The 22,731-nt window shown below is 39.2% G+C and overlaps 1 protein-coding gene across 5 annotated transcripts in view; it reads right to left on the reverse strand.

Moving 5' to 3' along the window:
• ST7 (suppression of tumorigenicity 7) overlaps window positions 1-22,731 on the reverse strand; it is a 254,231-nt gene that overhangs the window by 33,428 nt on the left and 198,072 nt on the right. For all 5 annotated transcript variants that reach the window (XM_082662065.1, XM_082662063.1, XM_082662064.1 and 2 more), the window contains 3 exons: window positions 21,604-21,718; window positions 4,472-4,544; window positions 2,904-3,006 (listed from right to left, as the gene is read on the reverse strand). In XM_082662065.1, the coding sequence (XP_082518191.1) occupies window positions 2,904-3,006; window positions 4,472-4,544; window positions 21,604-21,718 (291 nt within the window). The remainder of the gene's footprint in view (window positions 1-2,903; window positions 3,007-4,471; window positions 4,545-21,603; window positions 21,719-22,731) is intronic.

Below are 22,731 nucleotides of genomic sequence, written 5' to 3' on the forward strand. Positions count from 1 at the left end.
CACTGACAACTTCCTGTGAAAGAGAAAAAGAAGGCTATGGCAGTGTTTAAGACATGATAATATCCTGAAGAAATCTGAATTGTCTACAGGGAATTGAGTGCCTTGGGAAGGGATGTGGCCGCCATCATTTGAAGGTTCAAGCCTAGGCTGGTCTGCCACCTGGTGGGATCTGGGGGTCAGTGGAGGGAGATGTTTAAGAGCCGGATAACCCAGAATCAGTTCAGGCTCTGTCATTTAATTACTGTGTGACCAAGAGCAGATTACTTAACCTCTCCAAACCTGCAGTGCCCTCATCTATGTAGCAGGGATAATAATATGATACACTTCACAATGTTGTTATGAAAAATAAATGAGATGGCATATGTAGTTCAGTTAGCACTGTGCTTGCCACATAGTAAACATTAATAGAAACCAAAAATAAACATAATTATCATAGTATCATTATGAGGAGAGATTTAAGCTTAAAATGGGAAGGTGTCCTACATGACATTTAAGATCCCTTCTTACAACAAGAATCTACGTGTTTATATCCTCCACTGATGTTTCATTAGAATTAAGGCTATTCTCTGCCTGAAAAGTCATATACATATATATACACACACACATACATGCGCGTGCACGTGTATGTGCATTCGTGGTCACGCAGATGTGTGCACGTATGCACGTGTATGTGCATGTCTGCTAAAGCATTAGCAAGCAGTCCAACAAACAGAACACGTATAAAAGATGTTTATAGCAGCCTGCATACGGTACACGAGTACCAGAGGTTTGTGATTAATTCTGAACATATGAGGTCAGTAGCTCACAGGGCTTTTTCCCCACAGAAATGCCAATAATGAGGACGATCTGGAAACAAGTTTCCCCCTCAGCACAATCACCAACAAAGCAAAGGGATGGAGAATCAGTTTACTTACATGCCCTATCTTCTCTCAGTTTAATGATTAGAAGGTAAAGTGAAATCAAATTATTTCAACTTTTTCAAATTATTTCCACTTTTAGAAGACTTCTATTTTGCAAGTAGAATGCAGTTGACTGAGGTTAAATTCTTCCATGGCAGCTTTAAACTATTTCTTAGGGCTTTTACTACTCTTCTGGAGGCTCAACCATTTAAGACCATTATCTAGAATTAAACGACAGCTTCAATTAAAATATCTAACCAACAAGTATTGTTCCAGTTTTCTATCTTGTGTCCCAGGATTACAAGGCTCAGGGTGGTATAACTGGAAAAATTAAGATTCAGGTCCCATACTTGAGGAGCTGCCAACAAGCTAAATATTAATAATTTTAATAATTTACAAACACATAGCACTCAAGGATTTTCAAAGAACTTCGAACATATTATCTCACTTGATCTTTATCACAGAAGATAGGTGAGTCTTATATTTTTATCTTCATTTGGAAGATGAGGGAAAACTTTGAGTTCAGAGATGCTAAACCCAAGATCCCATGGCTAATAAATGACAGAGTCAGATTTGGAACCCAAGTGTTTGTCTCAGAATCTAGGACTCTATTGCCCAATACTACTTTTAAAAGAGGCTTATTTATTTTAAGGCTATTTTATGAGCTACAGAGCTCATAAAATAGCTCTGTAGTTACAGAATGGTATTCAATAAATATTAATTGATGACCTAAGTTTACTGTAATTCAGGACAATATTTTCATGATTAGTTTTACATTTTAATCAAATTTGAATAAACATTTTTTAACTTAGCTGAAAAAATATTAAATAGATATATTTTATACCACCCTATATACAGTACCTAAGTCTACAAATACTATGTTGGTCATTATCCACTGAAACTAGAGTGGATAAATAAATCCTTCTGCAAATATGGCACTGTGCACCACTCTTCAATTTCCTGTTTTGTGAGAAGATGACCGTGACCTGAGTAAAACCTCAGGAATGATATTAGATCACTTATCTTTGTCACTCTGGATATCAACAAATTAAAGTAGGCAAGTCCATAAATCATCACACAGGCACACATACACACACCCAACCCCACCCTTTGCTACAGTACTGCAACAAAACAAGAAAACAGCCTTCCTTTGTCATTTTTCACCAGTGAAAGTCTTCATCAGACATTTTGCCAAGAAAACTGTCTTGTAGTACCTGATGTGAACTGCAGGAGGTTTCCTAGAGGTCAAAATGTGTTTTATAATATCAAGAAACTGAAAATGGCCCTCAGCCACGTGCCTATCACGTAGTAGGTACTCAAATACGGGTAAGTCATGAACACACACTCCTCTTCTGAATAAAAGATTACAGAAGTATCCTCTGCCATGATTTGACTCCCTTAAAATCAAATTCTTAAAAAAATATATGGGAAATATTGCATATTTATAAATAGGTCAGTCATGTGGTTAACAAGACAAATATTTCCTACTATATATATACCTATTAAAATGGCACTCACAAGTCAAAAGAAAACTACTTCTTCACACTTTGAGGTTTTCCTCATTATTTGCTGGCCAATACTGATTACCTATCATTTACTTATGGAGATACAGAATGTCATATGAGTATTTTTTACCACTTTTATTCACAACAAGGTTCATGTCTCGAGTTGGTTCTAAGTAAGACTATCACTGGCGTGCAATTCCTATCAAATGCATCAACACCCTTGGGATCTCCATATTTTGCCACTTTCAGGCTTCCTGACCTGGCCTGCCTAAGCTAGGTCTATCAATTTACCCTTACTGTATGAAGCCCGAAAATGGGCCCCAAAGCCTCTTGTTTTTTTACTTAAAAACAAGGCTAATAAGCATAGGCTCTACAGGGCCTCAACATTCATTGGTTGCAATTCATTTTTTTATAACTGGTGCATTGGAGACATGACATTGTGGTCACTGAACACTCTCTGCTATCATAAAGAGTTCCTATGGGGATTCCACAGACTCACTTTTGGCACATGAGGATTGAATTCCACAGCTCTATGAATGGCCTCTACTGCATTCATCTCTGCTGTGCTCAGCCCCCGCCGAGATGCAGCCTCGGGAGAGAATCTGAAAAGCAGAAAGACAAACACCATCCAGTTGGGACCACTGCTTGGGCATTAACCTGGAAGGCATCTACACATCAAGGGCCCAGAAAACCACAGCGAGCCAAAGGCATGAGCTCTCCAAACCTCCACTACACAGAACCTCTGAGTGACCCCTCAGACAGAGGCCAACAAAAACCCCAGCAGAAGCAGAAAGCGTGCTTGCATCTAATCGCGGCAGGAATTAAATTCAGCTGTGAAGTCTCTCTGTCTAAATAGCTAATCTAAGTTTTCTAGAAGGTACCTGCTTAGGTCAGGGGAGGGGGTAGGACTGACAAGGGCAGACAGTGTAGGAAAAAGAGAAAACTAGGTTACAGAAGAGCGCACTTGGTTAAAAACAGAACTGGGGAGAATTTTAAAGGAGGCTCCCAACCCAATGTCAGTGCTGCGATGGGGGGTTAAGTCTTGCAGCTTCAGCAGCAGGCGAGCCTGCTTGGGGCTGTTCCGGCAGGGGGAGTGTGCATGCCCAAACTGCGGGCGAGACACCTGCCCAAGTGAATGAAAAAAACCAGACCATGCAATCTCTTTCTCACCTCACACCCAGGGCTAACTCCAGAGCTGTGCTTGGCAGGCAGACACCACAGGGGAAGCTGTGACAACCCTGGCCCTGCCCTCCCAAGCTGGAGTCGCTGTGTAGGGAGAAAAGATGTTGCAGTAGGTACTGGCGATCTACAGGATAAAAAAGAATGAAAGAAAATTACTTCGGTCTTGAAGTGCACACACACTTAACAGCAAACCTGTCTGACACAGCAGAGGCTGTTTTCTTTTCCTGTTATCTGCTTTTCAGTGCTACCAAGGGAGTGTATCGGGAAGTGTAAGCGTTTATGAACTCAAAACCAGTTAAGTCATCTATTTCTTTCACCTGCCAGTCATCTTGGGGGTTTATGGAAATTCTCTATACCACAGTCACCTGCCTGAACAAAACGGGCAAATGTCCCACTGTGATGGTGACTCAAGGTAAACGGATCCTGGGTGGGGAGTTAGTTTGGAATTGATGAGGTAAGGAAAGGGAGATGACCATCCCCTTTTGCCATATTAATATGTTTGTTATGACTACTACCCCGCCCTGGACTGCTGGAGGAAGAGGAATATGCAAAAAAATGAATCAAAGAAGGCATTTTGTATAAGTCCCAAGCAGGCCTTTTGGTATCTACTGTCTGGCAAAAAAAAAATAAAAATAAAAGTCACCTCAGAGGCATGGAGTTTCATATAAATCCCTCTTTAGGAACCCACACACCATTACAATACCTGGCGATATACATTCCCTCCTTCTAGTAGTGAAAGAAAAGAAAATGCAGGTTTTGGAAAATGCATGCTCATAAGCAGGGGTCTCATAGACTAAGAAAAACTTGCAGAGAAAGCCCTCAGAGACAACACATCTCCTTCCGTCCAGACCAGCATCTGTACTGCACAGGCTACTATCCACTTACTTGTCAGAGACAGCTCTCGCTTTGAGCAAGGCTGCTGTGTAGCATATCGTTGCCGACTTTGGTAAGCTTATATCTGTTAGAGAGAAAAAAAGGAGGAACTGTTATAAATCTGTACAAACAAAGAGCAATGATTTTTTAATACACTAGCATTTTGATCATGTAAGCCTAAAGAGCATAAATTAAGAATATTTTAACTGTTCCTTATGTAGCCAAATGGTAGGTGAAACTAAGGGTAATTCATACTTTTGTGAATAATTCAAATTTCAAATCCACCACACTGTTCAGCAATCACCTTTTATTTAAAATATGGATTTTTCATATGTTGAGTTTATTTAAGCAGAGAATAGCTATAAATACATAAATTTAAATATGACATGAATAGTCTTGATATCAAGAAAGGCAAACAGGACTTCTTTGTTAACTTATAAAATTTCTCAAGAGGCATATGAAATATTAAAGTGAAAAAAATATTACCTGGATTCTTTTTTAAATATAAGGTTTTTTAGTGATAAATAAATTTATTTAAAAATTATTCTTTAGTTTTTCTTTAGTTAGTATTCTTTAGTTATTCTTTTAGTATTCTTTAGTTATTCTTCAGATTTAAACCAGATTTCATGAAATTTATATTTAGTTTTTTTGTTAAAATTGGAAAGAGAAATCTTTATGAGGATATATTATGAAATCTTTATAAAACTACACAATTTTTGTTCATTCAAACCCATGATAAAGCTCCTTTCATATGAAGCCTAATTTGTTGCCCAGAAAAACAGTTCCTTTCAGTTTGTACAGAAAATTTCAGATGGAGGGGTGGGAACGGGTACCAGATTCAGATAGAGTTTACAGGCAAATAAAAGCACAGAGTACAACTAAGAGGAGATAAGTGCAAAGAGGGTAGTCCCTCTGGGGTCAGGGGGTAGGACTTGTTTTTAAATTATGATCCTATTTCGCACCAGAACTGTCTTTCTTTAACACTCAGACTAGGTAAAAATATGCCATTCCCAGGTGCTACAAAATTCACCCGAGGTTAGAAGAACTCTTAACACCTGGAACGCCCTCCAAGTTTCTTTCGGGCTGTTTTCAACTTTAGAAGAATTACATTACGGTAGGGATGAAAAGGAAAGTCCATAACTAGACAAAAGTCAACAGCAGAAGAAAATAATTTCATAAAAGAAAAACAACCTTTCATTCAATAATGAGTATTTACCACCAATTCCAGCATGAGGAATTTCTCTTTGAGGGAAATTTCAATGACACTGATAAAATACAAATAATCAGAGAAAATACCAACACAGAATTGAAAGGGAGAGAGGTCTTTGTAACCCTGATCTCATAAATTATATCCAAACAAAATTTCAACACCATATGCGTACTGTAAAATGGTGTGCTTATGACTAAGAAGGAAAAAAAATGTCAGACACTCATGTATTTGTCTTGTTGCTTCTCCAACATCTAAACATTTAACCACTTCCCAGTATGTGAAATCAATTCAGGAATCAATTATCTTGTTTGCTAGGGTCCATTTATTGATTGTTACTGGAAGATAATAAAAAAAATTGCAGATAATACACATTCTACTTAAAAGTTCAGACCTTTTTTTTTTTTAAACTTCAGACCTTTCATTTAAAAATTATCTAAGCCCTGCTTCCACCCTTCCTGGTGTGATCTGTGTTCCTTCTGCGACAATCTAGCACCTTTCTATGAAGTGGAAACAAAGGATTAGTCCTAGAAAGGAGTTGAAACTGAAAATAATGGTCAAAATTATTCGAAGGTGGCAGCACAGATGGAACCTCACATGATAAACTAAAGAAAACCTGTTGTTAAGGATTTAGCTTCTCAATGAGAACGATCATGTTGTTTAGAAGGTTACCTAATCAAGCAAATGAACACATTCACCCAGTTGGAAATGCAGAAAGAGATACGATTGATGTGTTCCAGCAGAATCTTAGAGATGCCTAATCAAAGGTGATCTTTAATCCCCTCACACCGATAGACAGGACATTCACAACTCTGCAACGTTACAACTACTATGGTACAATTTCCCCATTTAAAAAAATTTTACCCTTACTCCCTCATTGTATGTAAAGATACTGGTATATGTGCACAGTCATAATGCTTAAAAAAATAAAGAAAAAAATATTTTAATCAATATCAAATGGGAAAAGGAAGAAATATAAATACCCCATTCCCCACCAGTGGCAAGTTCATTCCACTTGTTATCTCTTTAGTATATTATTTTGCTCTCACTATTAAACAAAAATTAAAAACAGCAAACAATTCTTGCATAACTTATTTATATATTTTCAATATTTTTCTTTCAATTCTTTCAAAGCAATACATCTATTTGGTAATGGCAATTTGTCTCTAAGGAGGGATGAATCATTATAAAGAAACTGATCCTAAATTACCCTTCAGGTAAAGCATCTTGTTCAAATAAGGTTTTTGTGTCCAACACTTTTTTTTTTAATGTGGCAATATAAATCAAATGCTTTAACATTTTGCCTACCCAGCAATTCTACTTCTGAGACTTTATCCTAAGGGAAATCATCACAACTGTGCATGAAGATTTAGCTTTAAGGATGTTGATCACGACATTGTTTCTAATGGTAGAAAACTGGAAACGGCCCAAATGTCAATCATAGGAGAATGGCTAAGGTGCTGCACATCCACAGGGTGCAATTCGATGCAGTCGTTAAATCATGTGGTGGAAAGTATTTTATGACCTGGGGAAATGTTGCATTGTTGTAAAACAAGTTTTGTAAAACAAGTTTACAAAAATTATGATTTCACATATTTTTAAAAAAGCATTTTTATGCACAGAGATAAAAAGGCTGGAACTATATATACCAAATATGAACAGTTTTTATTTCTGGGTGCTGGGATTATAGACAATTTTTTCTATGTTTACCTGCATTTCCGAAGCTTCCTGCGACGTACACGTAATAAGTGAATTTTTAAAAGATAACAATGATGCTAAGGGGAAGAATTCTTTCTACAAATTGTCTGCAGCAAGTTCATGGGCAAATATGATACACTGGTGGAGCGAGACACAGACAGCATAAACAGACAAAGGCAGAACTTACACGAAGTGCTGTTAGCCCGCAGATGTAGAAAATTATTTATATACCTTCATGAAAGTTAGCGTATTCCTTTTGTGGTGTGCAGTTGTTAACCGTATTTTAATCTAATAAATGCCTAATATCTAAATCAGAGGCAGGACCTGCATGTTTTGGTTCACTTTTAAGAAAAAACCATATACATTACCTTTAGGAGAAAGCTGATTATTATGGGCTGCTTGCCCCATGAGCCTTTTTTCATTTCTTTAGGGAAAAAAAAAAAAGGCTGAGACTTGGTTGTTGTTGCCTATTATAATTATGAAACTTATTATTTTGAAATAATTATGGGGTCATAGGAAGTTGTGAATATAGTACACAGAGTTCTGGGAAGCTTCCTTCAGCGTCCCTCAAATGGTGACAACTCACATAACCGCATTATAACATAAAAAAACCAAGAAATTGACGTTGGTACAGTACTATTAAGTCAATTACAGACCTTATTCAGTTTTCACCATTTTTTACATGCATTCCTGTGTGTGTGGTTCTATGCAATTTTATCCCAAGGCTAGATTCATGTAACCACCACTACCATCAAAATACGCAACTTTTCCAAAGGAACTTTCTCACGCTACCCCTTTATTTGTACCCTCCCCACCCATACCTGTTCCCAGTGACCACTAATCTGTTCTCTATCTCCATAGACTTGTTTGCCTACTATGATTTTATGCTTTTGCCACCAGGGGAATGGATAAAATGGTAAGGGGAACAGGGTGACTAACCATACTGATGAAAATGGTAGTATCAGAAGTTTTAAGCAGGAAATAACAACAAATAAGCTGCTTTCCAATATTGCTTGTAATTTATTCAGAAATTTTATTTTGAGGAAGAAACTCAAAATCGTTCTAAGTCCAATTTTGTATGAGCAGACTCTAACTGTGCAGTGCTCTTCTGTCTTTTGAAAGTGGTGTGTAGCTACCATTATTGCCAGAAAGTCCCCTTAAGAATTAGAATCCAAGGAGGAAATGAAAGTAAATGAGACATCACACACTCATTGTAGAAACAAGCAATGCTGAATAAATGTTTCTCACTTAGGCAAAGCTGAACTGTTGGCGTTAGTTTAATTTTCCTTCCATTTCTTTCCATCTTGTGTTTCATACAGATCCTTTTATGAAAGAAGAACTTTCTCCAAGCATCTTAGGTGTACAAAATCAAATTGTTGTGAAAGTCTTTCCTTAAAATCTACAATCTTGAATTTCATACAACTGTAATCATAGCATGTGTACTTTTGTGTCTGGGTTCTCTCTCTCCAAATGATGTTTCTGAGGTTCATCCATGTTGCAGCACGTATCAGTACTTTGTTCCTTTTTACTGCCGAGTCGTACTTCATTGTGTGGATATACAGTATGTTTATTCTCCTGCTAACGGCTATTTGGATTGTTCTCCAGTTTGGGACTACTATGAAGAAAGCTGTTGTGACTATTCTTGTGTACTTTTTGGTTTAAAAAAAAAACTCTCATTTTTTCTTGGATATGTAACTGTAAATGGAATTGAGTCAGAAGGTACATGAATGTTTAAACTGGTAGACAGTGCTCCATAGTGGTTGTATGAAGTTTGCAAAGCTAATATATGGTGAGAGAGGTCAGAAAAAGGGTGACTTCTGGGTTAGAGGGGCAATTTTCTGAGATGATGGAAAGTTCTATGATTCTGGGCGGTGATCACAGAGGTATATACATAGGTGAAAAGTCATCCCAGTCTACATTTAAGATTTGTGCATGTTACAATATGTAATTTATACCACAATAAAAAAGACGAAAAAAAAAGCCAAACCTACAATCCTGTGTCACCTGAAGCTGCCTCCTCTTACTTGCCTTTCATCATTCTGGCCCCTCCATTCTCTCTATGCATCCTTATCTAAAAATTACTTCCTAGTTTAATAAACAGAATCTGATTATGTTTCAGGTTGGTCTTTCAAATACTAAGATGGTTAAATTATCTCCTCTAAGCCTAATCTTTTCCAGAATAAATACTTCTAGCCCCTCAACTGACACAGTCTTCAGAGCTTCTCACTTATTTTTGTTACGGAGCCATGGGTGATTTCAAAATATGAGAATTAGAAGTGGAAATAATCATCTGAATCCCTGAAACCCGACAGTACAGAGCTCAGGGGAAACGTGCAGTCTGAGCAGCCCTGGCCACGAGCATTCTCTGAGTACTAGTTGGGCTGGCCCTGAAGCTGAGCACCTGGAGCGGTTTGTTCCTACAGTCGTGTGGTCAACAAACCCCTCTGATTCTATTCAAACCAATTTCAGCCAAAGCCAGGTCTTTTCTCTTTTACTTCAGCCATGAGAATTTTTGAACCTATGAGCAGGATTTCACATTTGACTCCATTAAATTTTAAATCTTAAAATAAAATCTAGGACTTCTCTGGTGGCACAGTGGTTAAGAATCCACCTGCCAATGCAGGGGACACGACCCCTGGTCTGGGAAGATCCCACATGCCGCGGAGCAACTAAGCCTGTGCACCACAACTACTGAGCCTGCGCTCTAGAGCCTGCAAGCCACAACTACTGAGCCTGCGCTCTAGAGCCTGCAAGCCACAGCTACTGAGCCTGCGCTCTAGAGCCTGCAAGCCGCAACTACTGAGCCCACGTGCCACAACTACTGAAGCCCGTGCGCCTAGAGCCCGTGCTCCACAACAACAGAAGCCACCGCATGCTGCAACTACAGAAAGCCCGCGCCACGTGCAGCAACAAAGACCCAATGCAGCCAAAAATAAAATAAATAAATTTATAAAAAAATAAAATCTAAACCATTAAATATTAATGGTTTCAGCATATTAGTCCAGGCTATTAGTCATTGTTGTAACTCAACCTACCACTCACAGCTTTGCTCCATATACCTCGTAAGTACACCTTCCTCCCCATATGATTATTATCATCATCAAAATTACTGCTGACATTTATCAAGGGCTTATTAAGTGCCAGGCACTGTTGTTCATCACTTACACACATTAATCCTCAGAGCAACCCTATGAGATAGGACCTACTGCTAGCCCTGTTTTATAGATGGGGAAAGTGAGGCATAGAACAGTTAAGAAATATGCCAACATCACACACTTAGAACAAATAATGAGCTTCCCCCAGAACACACGCTTTTTAACTGTGCTATGCTGTTGACAAGGTCTGATTTAAAAACATACTGACCATAGCAATACCAAGGAGAGAATCCAAAAATGGTATTCTAGAGATCACCCTAAATTTGCAACGGTCTGCAATGATCTATGTGCAACCATTTATTAATAGTTATGATAGGTATTATACCATTAAATTATACCATTTATTAATGGTGTAATAGGTATCATGACCACATTGCTCCACGTTACCTAAAAAGACAGCATTAAAAACATTATCAAAATTCACTTTGTTATAAGGCAGAAACTAACACACCATTGTAAAGCAATTATACTCCAATAAAGATGTTAAAAAAATCATCAAATGTTTTATTTAAATAAAGATACAAATACTTCCATGGCATTTCTCTAATTCAGAAATATAAAGAAAAATGGCCTTAATAAGAAACATTTAAATATAATTGTATAGACTACAAATATTTTCACATGTACTATCTCATCTGTTTTTATGTCACACAACTTCCTCAGTAAATCCATGCTGGATCTTCAATCACCTCTTTCCTAAGTGTTCATAAACCACATATTTCTCTAGAATTTTGCTGGGATTGATTTATTTGTTGAAATTCTTTAAAAAAAAAGAATCAAAAGTATTGAGGGGAAATAGAAAATAGGAGTGAATAGTTGTATATTTTTATTAACTTATTAACACATTACTTTCTTATCCAGATAGTAGTACTACAAGATAAATCAAAGAACTGGACAACAGCACATGACTGTGTAGGTCAGCCCTCAAAAATCTTTCATTTTACAGATAAAAAATACAGGGCCAGGGAAGCTAAATGATATACTTAAGAGCTGCCTAACTAATTAGTGACAGAGATGGTCTTGCAATACCGTGTCTTTGTCACCATCCCATACTGCCAATGTGGTACTTGCTTTTAGTTTCCTTATCATCATTCTCTTATACCTTATCATCTTCCTTGGAAAACGGCTTCACAATCAAAGTCTTGAGACTTTTGCCTCCTCTGAACTTTAGCCGCCCAGAACACCTGCTGACAGGTTTCTACCTCACTTGTATATACTTATTTAGCTATTTGTCATTCTGATATTTTCATAAACTTTAATCATCTGTGTTTAATTTTACATTTTTTTTCCCAGTGGGAATAACTATAATCTCATCTTTTAGAATCTCTCATCCTTCTTGAACCAATTTCCACTTTAACAATCTCTGTATCTCCTATGCCACATAGTGTCCGCACAAAGTATTTATTGAATCTCCATTTATGGGTTTATATTTATCTTTCGTTTGAATTAAAAAAAGGGTGTGACTTCTCGTTGTTGTTATTATAAGCTATACGATAACATGCTCTCCTTTAAGGTGCTTCCTTTTTGGTAAGAATTAAATCCAAGGTATTAACTACTCTCAGGTTTTGTCGACTTTGGTTGTAATTAAAGTGTAAGACAAGACCTTGTCAGAAGCTTTGCTTTTAGCAAATGAGACTCGTAGATTGACAGGTGCAGGCCTTCATATCGCCTGCTCCAAACTCACAACCTCTGAAGACTAGGTGGACCTTCCACCTGTTCCCCACATTCCACTTTTTTTCCCTCCTCATGTCGTTGTTATGACTCAGCAGAAGTAGGCAGGTGTTGGTGGGTTACATGAATCCTGGCAGGCTCTTGATAACGTCTTAGTTACATGCCCCCGAAAGACAGATTATCTAAGGCTTATACTGGGTCTACATAGTTAAGAAAGAGATCCCCAGAGAGCAAATGAAATGAAGTAGTTATAGTTTAAAATAGAAAGTTTTGATCACCCAGGAAATAAAAAAAAGTTTCTGCCTGGGATTCCCATTTGTTGTATAAAGAAGAAAAGCCAAACTCTAAAAACTCTTTTATACTTGTTGGTTGGAAAACCCTGCATACGTTTCCCTGAAGGATAGAACTCTGTTTCTTCGCAGAGTCTGAAATCACCTCCCCAGTCCTCTCCAGCGGCATTCTACTGCTTCACATCTTAGGGCTTTCCCAGCGTTCATCTCTCAACCACCTCAAGTCAAAAAAGGGCAGAGTGTGAATCCACTGTGCCACTCCCTTCACTCTGGGGGCAGGCTGAAGCCCCTCCTCTGCTGACATTGCTTCCAAGTCTCTCCATGGTCTCCAGAACAAAATCCAAACTAGACCCAAAGCTCTTTGAGGCCTGGCCCCTGCTTAACTCACCCAGTGCAAGTTCAGCCCCTTGCTACAGCCTCTGTCTTCCCTCTGCTCTGTGGGAAACAGAGTTCTCCTCACAAGCTGTGTCAAAACTGCCCTGAACCTCTGGACATATTCTCTTTGCCTCCAGCACCTGCGCTGTCTGGCTCAGCACAGATCCCACCTCCACCGGAGTGGCTTCCCTCATTACCCTGGATGAGGTGTCCCTTCCATCTCGGGTTAAACTCTATCAGTCTTTACACTTTACAGCGATTGTCCATTCTCTTATTTCCCTCTCCTACTTACGTGGTGTGCTTTAGGGGTAAAAGCTGTGTTTCTTCATCACTTTGTAACCACAACACAAAGCAATGTTTGAAACATAGTTGGTGGTCAGTGTTTGAATAAAATCCTAAGTTAATGTACTAACATATCAAATCATTTGATATTACCTTCCTTCAACATGCAAACATTTACTTCTAATTTAGCTTCTGGGAGCCAAAAGTGATCAGTGTTGATGGGTGCTTTAAGAGGGAGTCATAACTTGTTATTTCTCAACACGTATGCTTCCTTTATCTTTGCTTACAGCATTCCGGCAGAAGGCATGACAGTGGACTGTGCTCTAAATCTAGATGTCTATTTGAAAAGGCAGTGGAATGAAAAAGTGGGGCAGGAAGAACGCAAGAGTAAAAGCTGAAACAAGGTTGAAGACAAGTAGAATTTTTATCCAGAAACAAGGAAGGCAAACCACACATCTTCTGGCTCCCAAGGACCCTTTACGAGAATGATGCTGCTGGAAAAAAAAAAAAAAGTCATCTCAGGGAGGATGACTGTTAAGTTTTCAAAAGTCATAAATGGCTCATAAGATCAAACCTGCAATGCAATGAAATAATCTTACGACAAATTTATGTAATTATGAGTAAAACTGTCAATTTGATGTGTCTCAGAAAAGCCATGGGGCAAAACTTTAGATAGGACAGAATTTTTCCAGTGATAATCTTTTCGCCTTATTTCCTTTTGTTCATCTGCAATAATAATAACAATCAAGATGTAATTTTAAAAGCACCATTACTTTCCCGGTGCATGAGATTAGTCAACTGAGGGTCAATTTTACATCTATACTTCTAAAAGAATGTTTTCAAGGGTGGCAACCAGCAGATAAGTCCCAAAGCACCTCACAAGTAAGGACACTATGTCATAGTGCATCTCCATCTAACAAGTTGTTCGTTCACCATAGATGCTCTGAACACCTACTGTAGTACATAAGTGTCCAAGAAGAAGAGGACACAGGGCTTGCTCTCAAAGAGTTTCTTTCTCTGTACTTCCCACAGCATGTTTCAAACTGATTCACTGAGAACGGATTCATCCCACCTCGACTCACCATGGGTTGTTTTTTGTTTTTAACATCTTTCTTCAATAGACTGAAAGCTTCTTGGCGACACAGAGTAAATCATATTCATCTCTGAATGTGGAAGCACCTAAAAGTTAGTATTTTCAACATAAAGGTTTGATAGATCCTTGCTGAATTAATTTGAAAAAATTAACCTAATTACTCTTACAACCATTTAAGATTACATAGTATCAAGCATCACTTTTCTTGGTTGCCCAGCAAACTGATATACTTGAAGTTTGTGTAGCCTTGACAGACGCTTTTAGAGCCACGAACTGACTAACCAAACAAACAAAATTGAAAAACAACGAATGAAAATGCAGCCCACTTCTCCTTCCTGTCTGTGGACTGTAATGTCTTACTACTGTACCATTATGTGATGCTGTCCTCCATGTGACTGTCTTCAATAAAATTTCTCAGTTTACTCCTGTTCATGATATGATGCAATGAAAACAACAGGTATGTAAAATTCTGTCCTTAAATTTTTTGGGGGGGGGGTTCCAGACAGTATGAAGTCTTTTTGTCCCACCTTCAAAAAGCCAATCTAAGGTCCCCTTTCAACCAAAGGTGAAAACTTCACTGAAGAAATAAAAAGGACTGATATACTAGAACCTCAAAATGATGCACCACCTGGGATGGGGAAATACTACATGATCTTGGTAACCTGGAGGAGGGGGAGAGGCACGCAACACGGATTCAACTATCATGCTACAAAGCCAAACAACAGATCTTATTTGCAACTTTCGAATGGATTACCCCAAAAGGTCTGTGTCAGGAGGCCCTTCTGTGGCTGGTGCCCTGGAGCCAAATATGGCAGCTTATGGGATGGTGATGGCCAGCTAAGGAGGGATGTTACCTTGGTAAATTATGATAAGTGGGCAGTAAGGATTACTAAAGCCAGCATAAATTTAGAGGGTTTGTTCATGTGCCAACTCTGCGAATTACAGATGTATGCATTCATAAAATGTCTTCCAACATCAGAGATTGTAGAAGTTTTTCACGCACACAGTCTTCACTGAAACAGCATCTGTTATCAGAACTCCCGCTCATTGCATGTATAGTATATACATACACTTTGTAACCTCAAAGGCCTAGTCCTCTTGACAGATCTCTTAGTTTCCAAGTCAGCAGGGCACCCGCTGCAAAGCTATACAGGGCCATCACTTCTCAGTCGCTCGTGCTTACCAGCCTGAAGCCATAGCCCATGGTGTCAGTGCTGATAATTATTTTCTTCTTTGAAGCAGCAACGGGATTATCTGCCTATCTTTTACACAAGGATTCTCTTCAGCATTTGCCGGGTATCCTTGATCTTTTCCATAAGAGCCAGGCCAGGGAAGGGAGCTGGACTAGGCTTCGAGTCTGTCACTAGGGACTGATAGCACTTCAAACCCTCTTTCTTGAATGCAGCCTCCTTTTGTAGTGGATGTCTCAGAAGCTGCCTGTGCCTATGGCATCAGAACTCACATCTATACATACACTTGACCGAAAAGCACCATTTTGGAGGTCTGGACAGTCTGACACTGACTGCTTCAATACAGATTTTTTTTTTAATATTTATTTATTTAATTTGGTTGTGCCAGGTCTTAGTTGTGGCTCGAGGGCTCCTTAGTTGTGGCATGTGAACGCTTAGTTGTGGCATGCATGCGGGATCTAGTTCCCTGACCAGGGATCGAACCCGGGCCCCCTGCACTGGGAGTGTGGAGTCTTAACCACTGCGCCACCAGGGAAGTCCCGTCAATAGAGATTTTATTCACCGGTCCTTCTGGCATCTCAAATCCCTCTTATTCCACAAACATAAATGGAAAACAGCCTAACGAAAAGACAGGGTATCCAGTGACCATTTCAGAGGAATGGAGATGATAGTTGAGTAACTTGTACTAGTTATAAGGCCCTGGGCAATGAACAAAGTGTACAAAATTTTTACTTATAACTACATGCTGACTCTGCAAACCAATGAGTAGCAAAAAGCTTATTCTCTGAATAGTCTCAACATAGAGTGATTCCCTCACGCTTTCTTTAGAATTTCTGTTTTCAATCTACTGAGATGAAAGTATTTCCCCCAATGTTACAAACATGTCTTGTTCTTGAAAGTATACCCTTTGCACATTGCCAGATGGTAGATAATAATGCTAATTTAGGATGGGCTTGACGCCACCAGTAAAAATGGTCTTGATACAGTTGTTGCATTTATATAGTATTCGTGACTATAAAAAAGACCAGCTGTCGCTCACAGGGAAGTTCCTGCCCCCAAATTTAGGGCAATCACTAAATGACCTAATGGAGTAAATATCGAAAAGAGCTTGGATTTGTATTTCTACTGGTACAAATTGCCCCAAGGCTGAAACAATTTGTCTTTTGATGTTGGGCATTTTTCATTTTTCAGCTTTCCAAATGTTAGAGTTGTTTATAGATAAAACTAAGCATTTCCATTCTTACCAAATATCTACACATATGTCCTATGAGATCTAAAATTAATTTTAATAACAGGCCATAACACTTTGGGGGGGGGCAAAAGCCTGGGCTTTTATGCTCTCATTTTAACTGACATTTTATGTATGGTTTTCCATTTGAACAAAATGGATTGAGAACAGAGGTGAAGTTCAGGAGCGGTCACCTTAGCGCTTTAGAATGGTTAATAGTTACTGAATTCTTACTGTATGGCCCACACTGTTCTAAACATTTACCATGGATTAACCGCTTTAATCCTCACAACAAATTCCCGGCTGCGTGATCCTGGGCAAGTTACTTAGGCTTTCTAAGCCTCGATTCCATTTCCAGAGAAAGAAATGGAAGCTTAGAAGGTTAAGTGACTTGCTGAAGTTCACTCGGCCGGTGAAAGGCAGAGCTGGGACTTGGTCTCAGCAGGTCTTCCCCACCAACAGGACTGCCTTTGGCATCCTCAGGGATCACTAACTAGAGACAGAACTAGACACTCCCAAAGGAAATGCTCACAAAATTAGCACTCACATTCCTCTTCACTTGCTCTGTGAGATTCTTCTAAAATTGAAATGGGCAAATGATAATGAATAAGAAACGCATGAATTCTTTTCCCCATTCCCACCCTAATCTTTGAGACTTAAGCTTTCAACCTAGGTGGCCTATAAACTTCTTTGAAAGGCGATCCAAAGCTTGCAACAACTTTCTCAATGGCTTTGAAAAGAAGGCTCTGATGCCTTAATGATCTTAAAAAACATTTCTGTCTTTATAGCTAATGTATGACTGAAAAAAAGAGATAAATCTACAATTAAATGGACACCATACATCAAATCCCCTTTGTGACTAAAGAAATCAGGTACACGTTGAAGATGGAAAGACATATTTTGAAGATGGTTTCAGAAAGATAAGCAAATATAGATATGCCCAGTTCTTAAGGAACGATTTTAAAAGAATCTTAAAAGACAATGTGGCATTACTGAAATTCTGCACCACGGCTCCAGCCCGCCTAATTCATGCCTTTGTAAGAGGAGTGAGAGAGGGAGTGAAAGTCACTTCAGCAAGTCGTACGTTTATGAAAAACACATGGGCTTTTAAAGCCAGCTAAACCTGAATTTGCATCTCAGTTCCACAGTTTTCAAGGAATGTGGTCTCGAAAGTTACTTAAATTCACAAGCCTCAGTTTCTGCGTCTGCTAAAATGGAATAACTACCTCCTTGCAAAGACACTGTAAGGGTTATAGGTAATGTGTGCGATGTGCTTGGCACGTGGTAGGTTCTCAACAAACTGTAGCTGATAATAACAAGAACAGTGTTAATAAAAACAATAAAAAATTCTGCCAACAGCAGAGACCAGTGGAAGTGTGACGGTGGTTAAGAGCACGGGCCAGGGGTCAGACCACCTCAGCTTTTATCCTGGCTTTCCTTTCCTCGTAGAATTCACATCTTATTGAAAAAAGACTGTTCTCAGTTTATCTCTGCTCTCATAACATAACACCTCCAGGGCTTTACTTGACATCTTAGGCTCTTCACTTCAGCAAATTACTTAACTCTCCTCTGCACCAGTAACCACAGCTGTAAAATGGGGCTAATAATAGTACCTACCTCATATGTTTGTGGTGAGAATAAATGAGTCCATCCACATAGAGCTTAGAACCACGTCTGACCCTGACACATTATAAGAACTCAGTGCTAGCTGTTTTTATAGTTATTGTGTGAAGGACACTCCAAAACCAACACCAACCACCTGGATAAAAACTGCCCACCCATAATGTTGTTTAACAAATTGAAACTAGAAGAGCACGAAAACTCCTGAGGCTGGCAAGACAGCATTTCAGACTAATGGCTAGAATAATATAAGATCAGAAGTTATCTCAAGGGAAAAAATCAAAACTAGACTGCAGTTTACAAGGAGGTGTGATCAGTTAACTGGTAATCCTACTAAGACTCCAGGGTTGCCAAAGGGCTTCACTGTAAAAGGACTTTGTAAATGTCGCTTTTAAAAGTCACAGCAAATAAAAAAGTGGAGAAGAATAAGAATGAGGCAAAGGGAACACAGGTTGCCTTCCTCCTTTCCTCAGAACGTGTTGTGTTTTTTCCCCCATGCTTTACCGTATTTCTAAATCCTTTTTGCAAAGGTCAGAAAAGCAGCACTAATCCCATTGTGTCACTTCCCAACATACTACTTAAAAACATTCAGCTACCTAGCAAATGTAATAAAGAAGGATGGCTGTACCCATAAAACATCCAAGAAACAGCTACCAAACCAGAGCATTCCAATTTGCAAAGATAACATATAATCCTGCTGCTTTGGGTGTGGCTCGATGGCGAGGGATGGTGAGGCTGGGATTCAAAGTGCTGTCTCCAGCATCTCATGGATTAGGATGATGACATCTGAACCAGGGTGAAGAACAGGGCACCCCCATTGCTGTCTGTACTCCAAGCCCTCTGAAGCACCCACTTTCTAACACAGGGGCAGAAAATGGGACAAGAACTGGGTCAAGGTCCTTTGGGTCTCCAGAAAAAGCAGCAGGGATGAACTTGAAAGAGCCCATTTTATGGTATGGGGTGAGGAAGAAGAGGCATGTGTTTAATAGTCTTGTGTGGTTGCAGCTCACTCCTCAAGCAACAGTAACTTCAGCAGCCACCTCATCATAGTTCTACTGTAAATGACACTGGCCCGAGCCAAGTCTGTACCAAAACACCCTCCAGAATTCAGCTGGGGTTAGGTCATCTGCAGTCTATTGACAACTGCTGAACTTAAAACCCCTAACGAGGCATCTCAGCAACAGTATGTGTCCTGCCACTAATGAGGCTCTTTTTCCATGAATAATGAATAAGAACATCATCTCTGTTGCCAGGTACAAACATAAACAAAGCTCAACACAAGGGCCTTGGTATGGTGAGTTTGTCCATTTGCAACAAAGGAATTTTGCAAAGTGAGAGCCAAGTTTTAGTGGAGGGTGGGACAAGCTCTTGTAACAAATAATGTGGACATATGTTATCAGAATCTAATAAATCAGCTTTTGGTTGTTGTGGAACAGAGGCTGTGCAAAGGGATAGAGAGAGACAACAGAAAGCTCCAAATGAGTTCATTTCTTTATTTTACACTCAGTCTCGTAACACAAAGCTGATGATTTCTGTAATGAGCCAAAATCTTCAGGAAAGGAGCCTTAGGAGATCTGAGATCCCAAAGGCTCTGTTGGTTAAATCTTTTCTTAAGCCTTGATGTATCAGGCTGAGGGCAGGTCGGCGCTGGGGATGAGAACACTGGAACCTTGCCATGACACTGATGGCTACGGGGCGGCATGTGGAAAAGTGCATGGCCACTTGAACCCATGTGCTGGGTTCTGCTGGTACTAAAAGGCCTGTAATGTATGAGCATTTTGCCTCTAAGGTAAAGTCTAAGCCTCTGGCTTAGACTCCCAAGGTCATCCCAACAGAGATTCCACATATAAACAGAGAACAAAAGTGAGCTGACATGAAGGCCAAACAGTCTTTATTTTGTTTACTATAAAGTGTGCCACAAATACTTTTGTCTCTTTCTAAAATCAGTTCCATATTAGGTAGCGTATATCTTGTTACACAGGGTGCTCATGTTTGCACAGGCCAAGTGATGCCATCACTGGCTGACGGGTTTTAGTTTCCATCAGTTTGAGCAAGAATTAACAATAAAATAAAACAAAAACAGTCTCATGATGCCTCAGTTCCTCCAACTGCGGGGGGTAACAACTCTAACCTATTTCAGAGATTCCTTATGAAGAACTGTAGGTCAAAAATAAGACTCAAATAGTATAGTTTGCCCTATATGTTTGATGACTATTTTGACCTGAATAATTATTTTTTTATTTTTATAAATTAATTTTATTTATTTATTATTTTTGGTTGTGTTGGGTCTTCGCTGCTGTGCACGTACTTTCTCTAGTTGAGGCGAGCAGGGGCTACTCTTTGTTGCGGTGTGCGGACTTCTCGTTGCCGTGGCTTCTCTTGTTGCGGAGCACGGGCTCTAGGCGCGTGGGCTTCAGTAGTTGTGGCTCGCAGTCTTTAGAGCACAGGCTCAATAGTTGTGGCGCACGGGCTTAATGACTCCGCGGCATGTGGGATCTTCCCGGACCGGGGCTCAAACCTGTGTCCCCTGCATTGGCAGGTGGATTCTTAACCACTGCGCCACCAGGGAAGTCCCCCTGAATAATTCTTTAAATGCACTAAAGATGCTTACTTAAGAAAAAATATTTTATAAAGTAAACAATGATCATAAGTAATCACTCCCTAATATCCATTTTTATAAGCAAATATATTTATTTTCGGGAGACAGTTAATGAAAGATGGCAGAATAGTATGAAATTCTGCAGAGATTCCAGAAGCTAAGTCATGGCAGGTAATTCTGTAGAAAATTTTTGTACAATTAATCAAATAGTAAATTCACAGACAATGGCAATATGAGCAGAAGAGTTTTCAAATATCTAGGAGATGTCAGTTTATTTTTCTGGTTTATTAAGAAGAGGCAAAATGTTATCCTGTGCTCATGGGTGACCGCAAAGCCTCTCATATGAAGAAATGGGGGTTATTCTGCTAATGAGGAGAAGACCTGGGATGAAAGGGCCATGATCTTATCTTCAAATATTACTGAACTGTCACAAGGTTTGTAGCAAGAGCTACCAGCTGTTCTATTGCTTTGAAGGATCAACATAACCAACAGGTAGTGGTCACAGTCAGCCGATGAGGGGTCACAGCAGGAGCTCAAACAGTCAGTGCTGCTCCAACAAGGTACATGCTACCTGCAGAGGTTCTGAGTGATTCCTGACCACGGAAATCAGGTGGAAATTCTCTAAGAGGATAGTCATCAAAGTGCTGTGCTATAAAAATGATCCTTCTGATCTAATCATTGAAATACATCAAGAAGAGAGGAATACTCAAGTAGATAAAAGTACCCAAGGACTTACCATCATACTTTGCTAAGACCGCCTGAACATCAGCATATGCTTGTAGTTCCAGAAGGGCTTCTAAAAGGTTTTCATGGATGTTGAACATGCTCAGGAGAGGGAACTCCTTCATTAACTAGGAAAGAAGAAACCAAGGAATAATTAACATATGTTTCTTGTCTTTTTAAAGTATAACTAATACTGAGTTATATTTATACACTACATATAAAAGTATAATGTAATTTTTAGAAGTATACTTAATACTGAATGATGAGCATTCATATCAATTATTATGTTGTAAAGCAATAAATGCTTACATTTTTTCCTGCTATTTTGGAAAAATGGCAACTTTGAATTTGTGAGAAAGTAAGGTGGGAGAAATTCCAAAAGTGAGGAGTTTTTATGAACACTGAGGAACATGCTTAGAGGTAGTACTGAATAATGTTAAAATGCCTTAAAGGTCAAATCAAGGGAAGGTTGAAAACTATCTCATAGGTGTTAACGGTTAGCAGTTTTGGATGGAAGCCAGAGGGTAGAAGGAGAAACAAAAGGCACTACTCTTCTGAGCAGCCTGGTGACCAAGTTAAGGAGAAAAAGTAGGAAAATAACTAGAAGGTGATATGTGTTGAGAAAATTTGTAGGTAGTGAGACAGGGAATGTTAGTAAAAGAAGAGGATGTTCAGGAGTTCCTGCCTGGTGGTCTCAACAAAACAGAAGTCAAGATTATTTTCTGAGACTGAGGGAACAGGTGGCAGGGAGGAAATACGAAGACAGCAGTCGAAGTGTAGAACAATCAAGGATTGCAGAGGCCATCTTGGGGCCCTAACAGACCATGAATTTGCAGAGGTTATAATTGGCACTGTTGTCAAGTTTCAGCTAACAGTGCTCAGCAGCCCAGGTACAGTGGCAAAGATGTCAAATGATGAGGCTGAGCCTGGGAAGACTGAATTAGATTCAATGAGAAGTCAAGAAGAGAACTGGCTAGAATGGTGAAAGAATAATTAAAGGAACGGCCTCAGGTTCTCAACAGCATGGGGAGGAAGAGAGGTCCAAAGAGAGTTAAAAGATATGATAATGAATTTCACTGGAAAACAAAGAGAAAGAAGACAGGACCAAGAATTTCAGAGTAAAATCTTATCCTCAAGAAAA

This window comes from Grampus griseus (genome assembly GCF_964374135.1).
Source record: "Grampus griseus genome assembly, chromosome: 9".
Classification (NCBI taxonomy): Eukaryota; Metazoa; Chordata; class Mammalia; order Artiodactyla; family Delphinidae; genus Grampus; species Grampus griseus.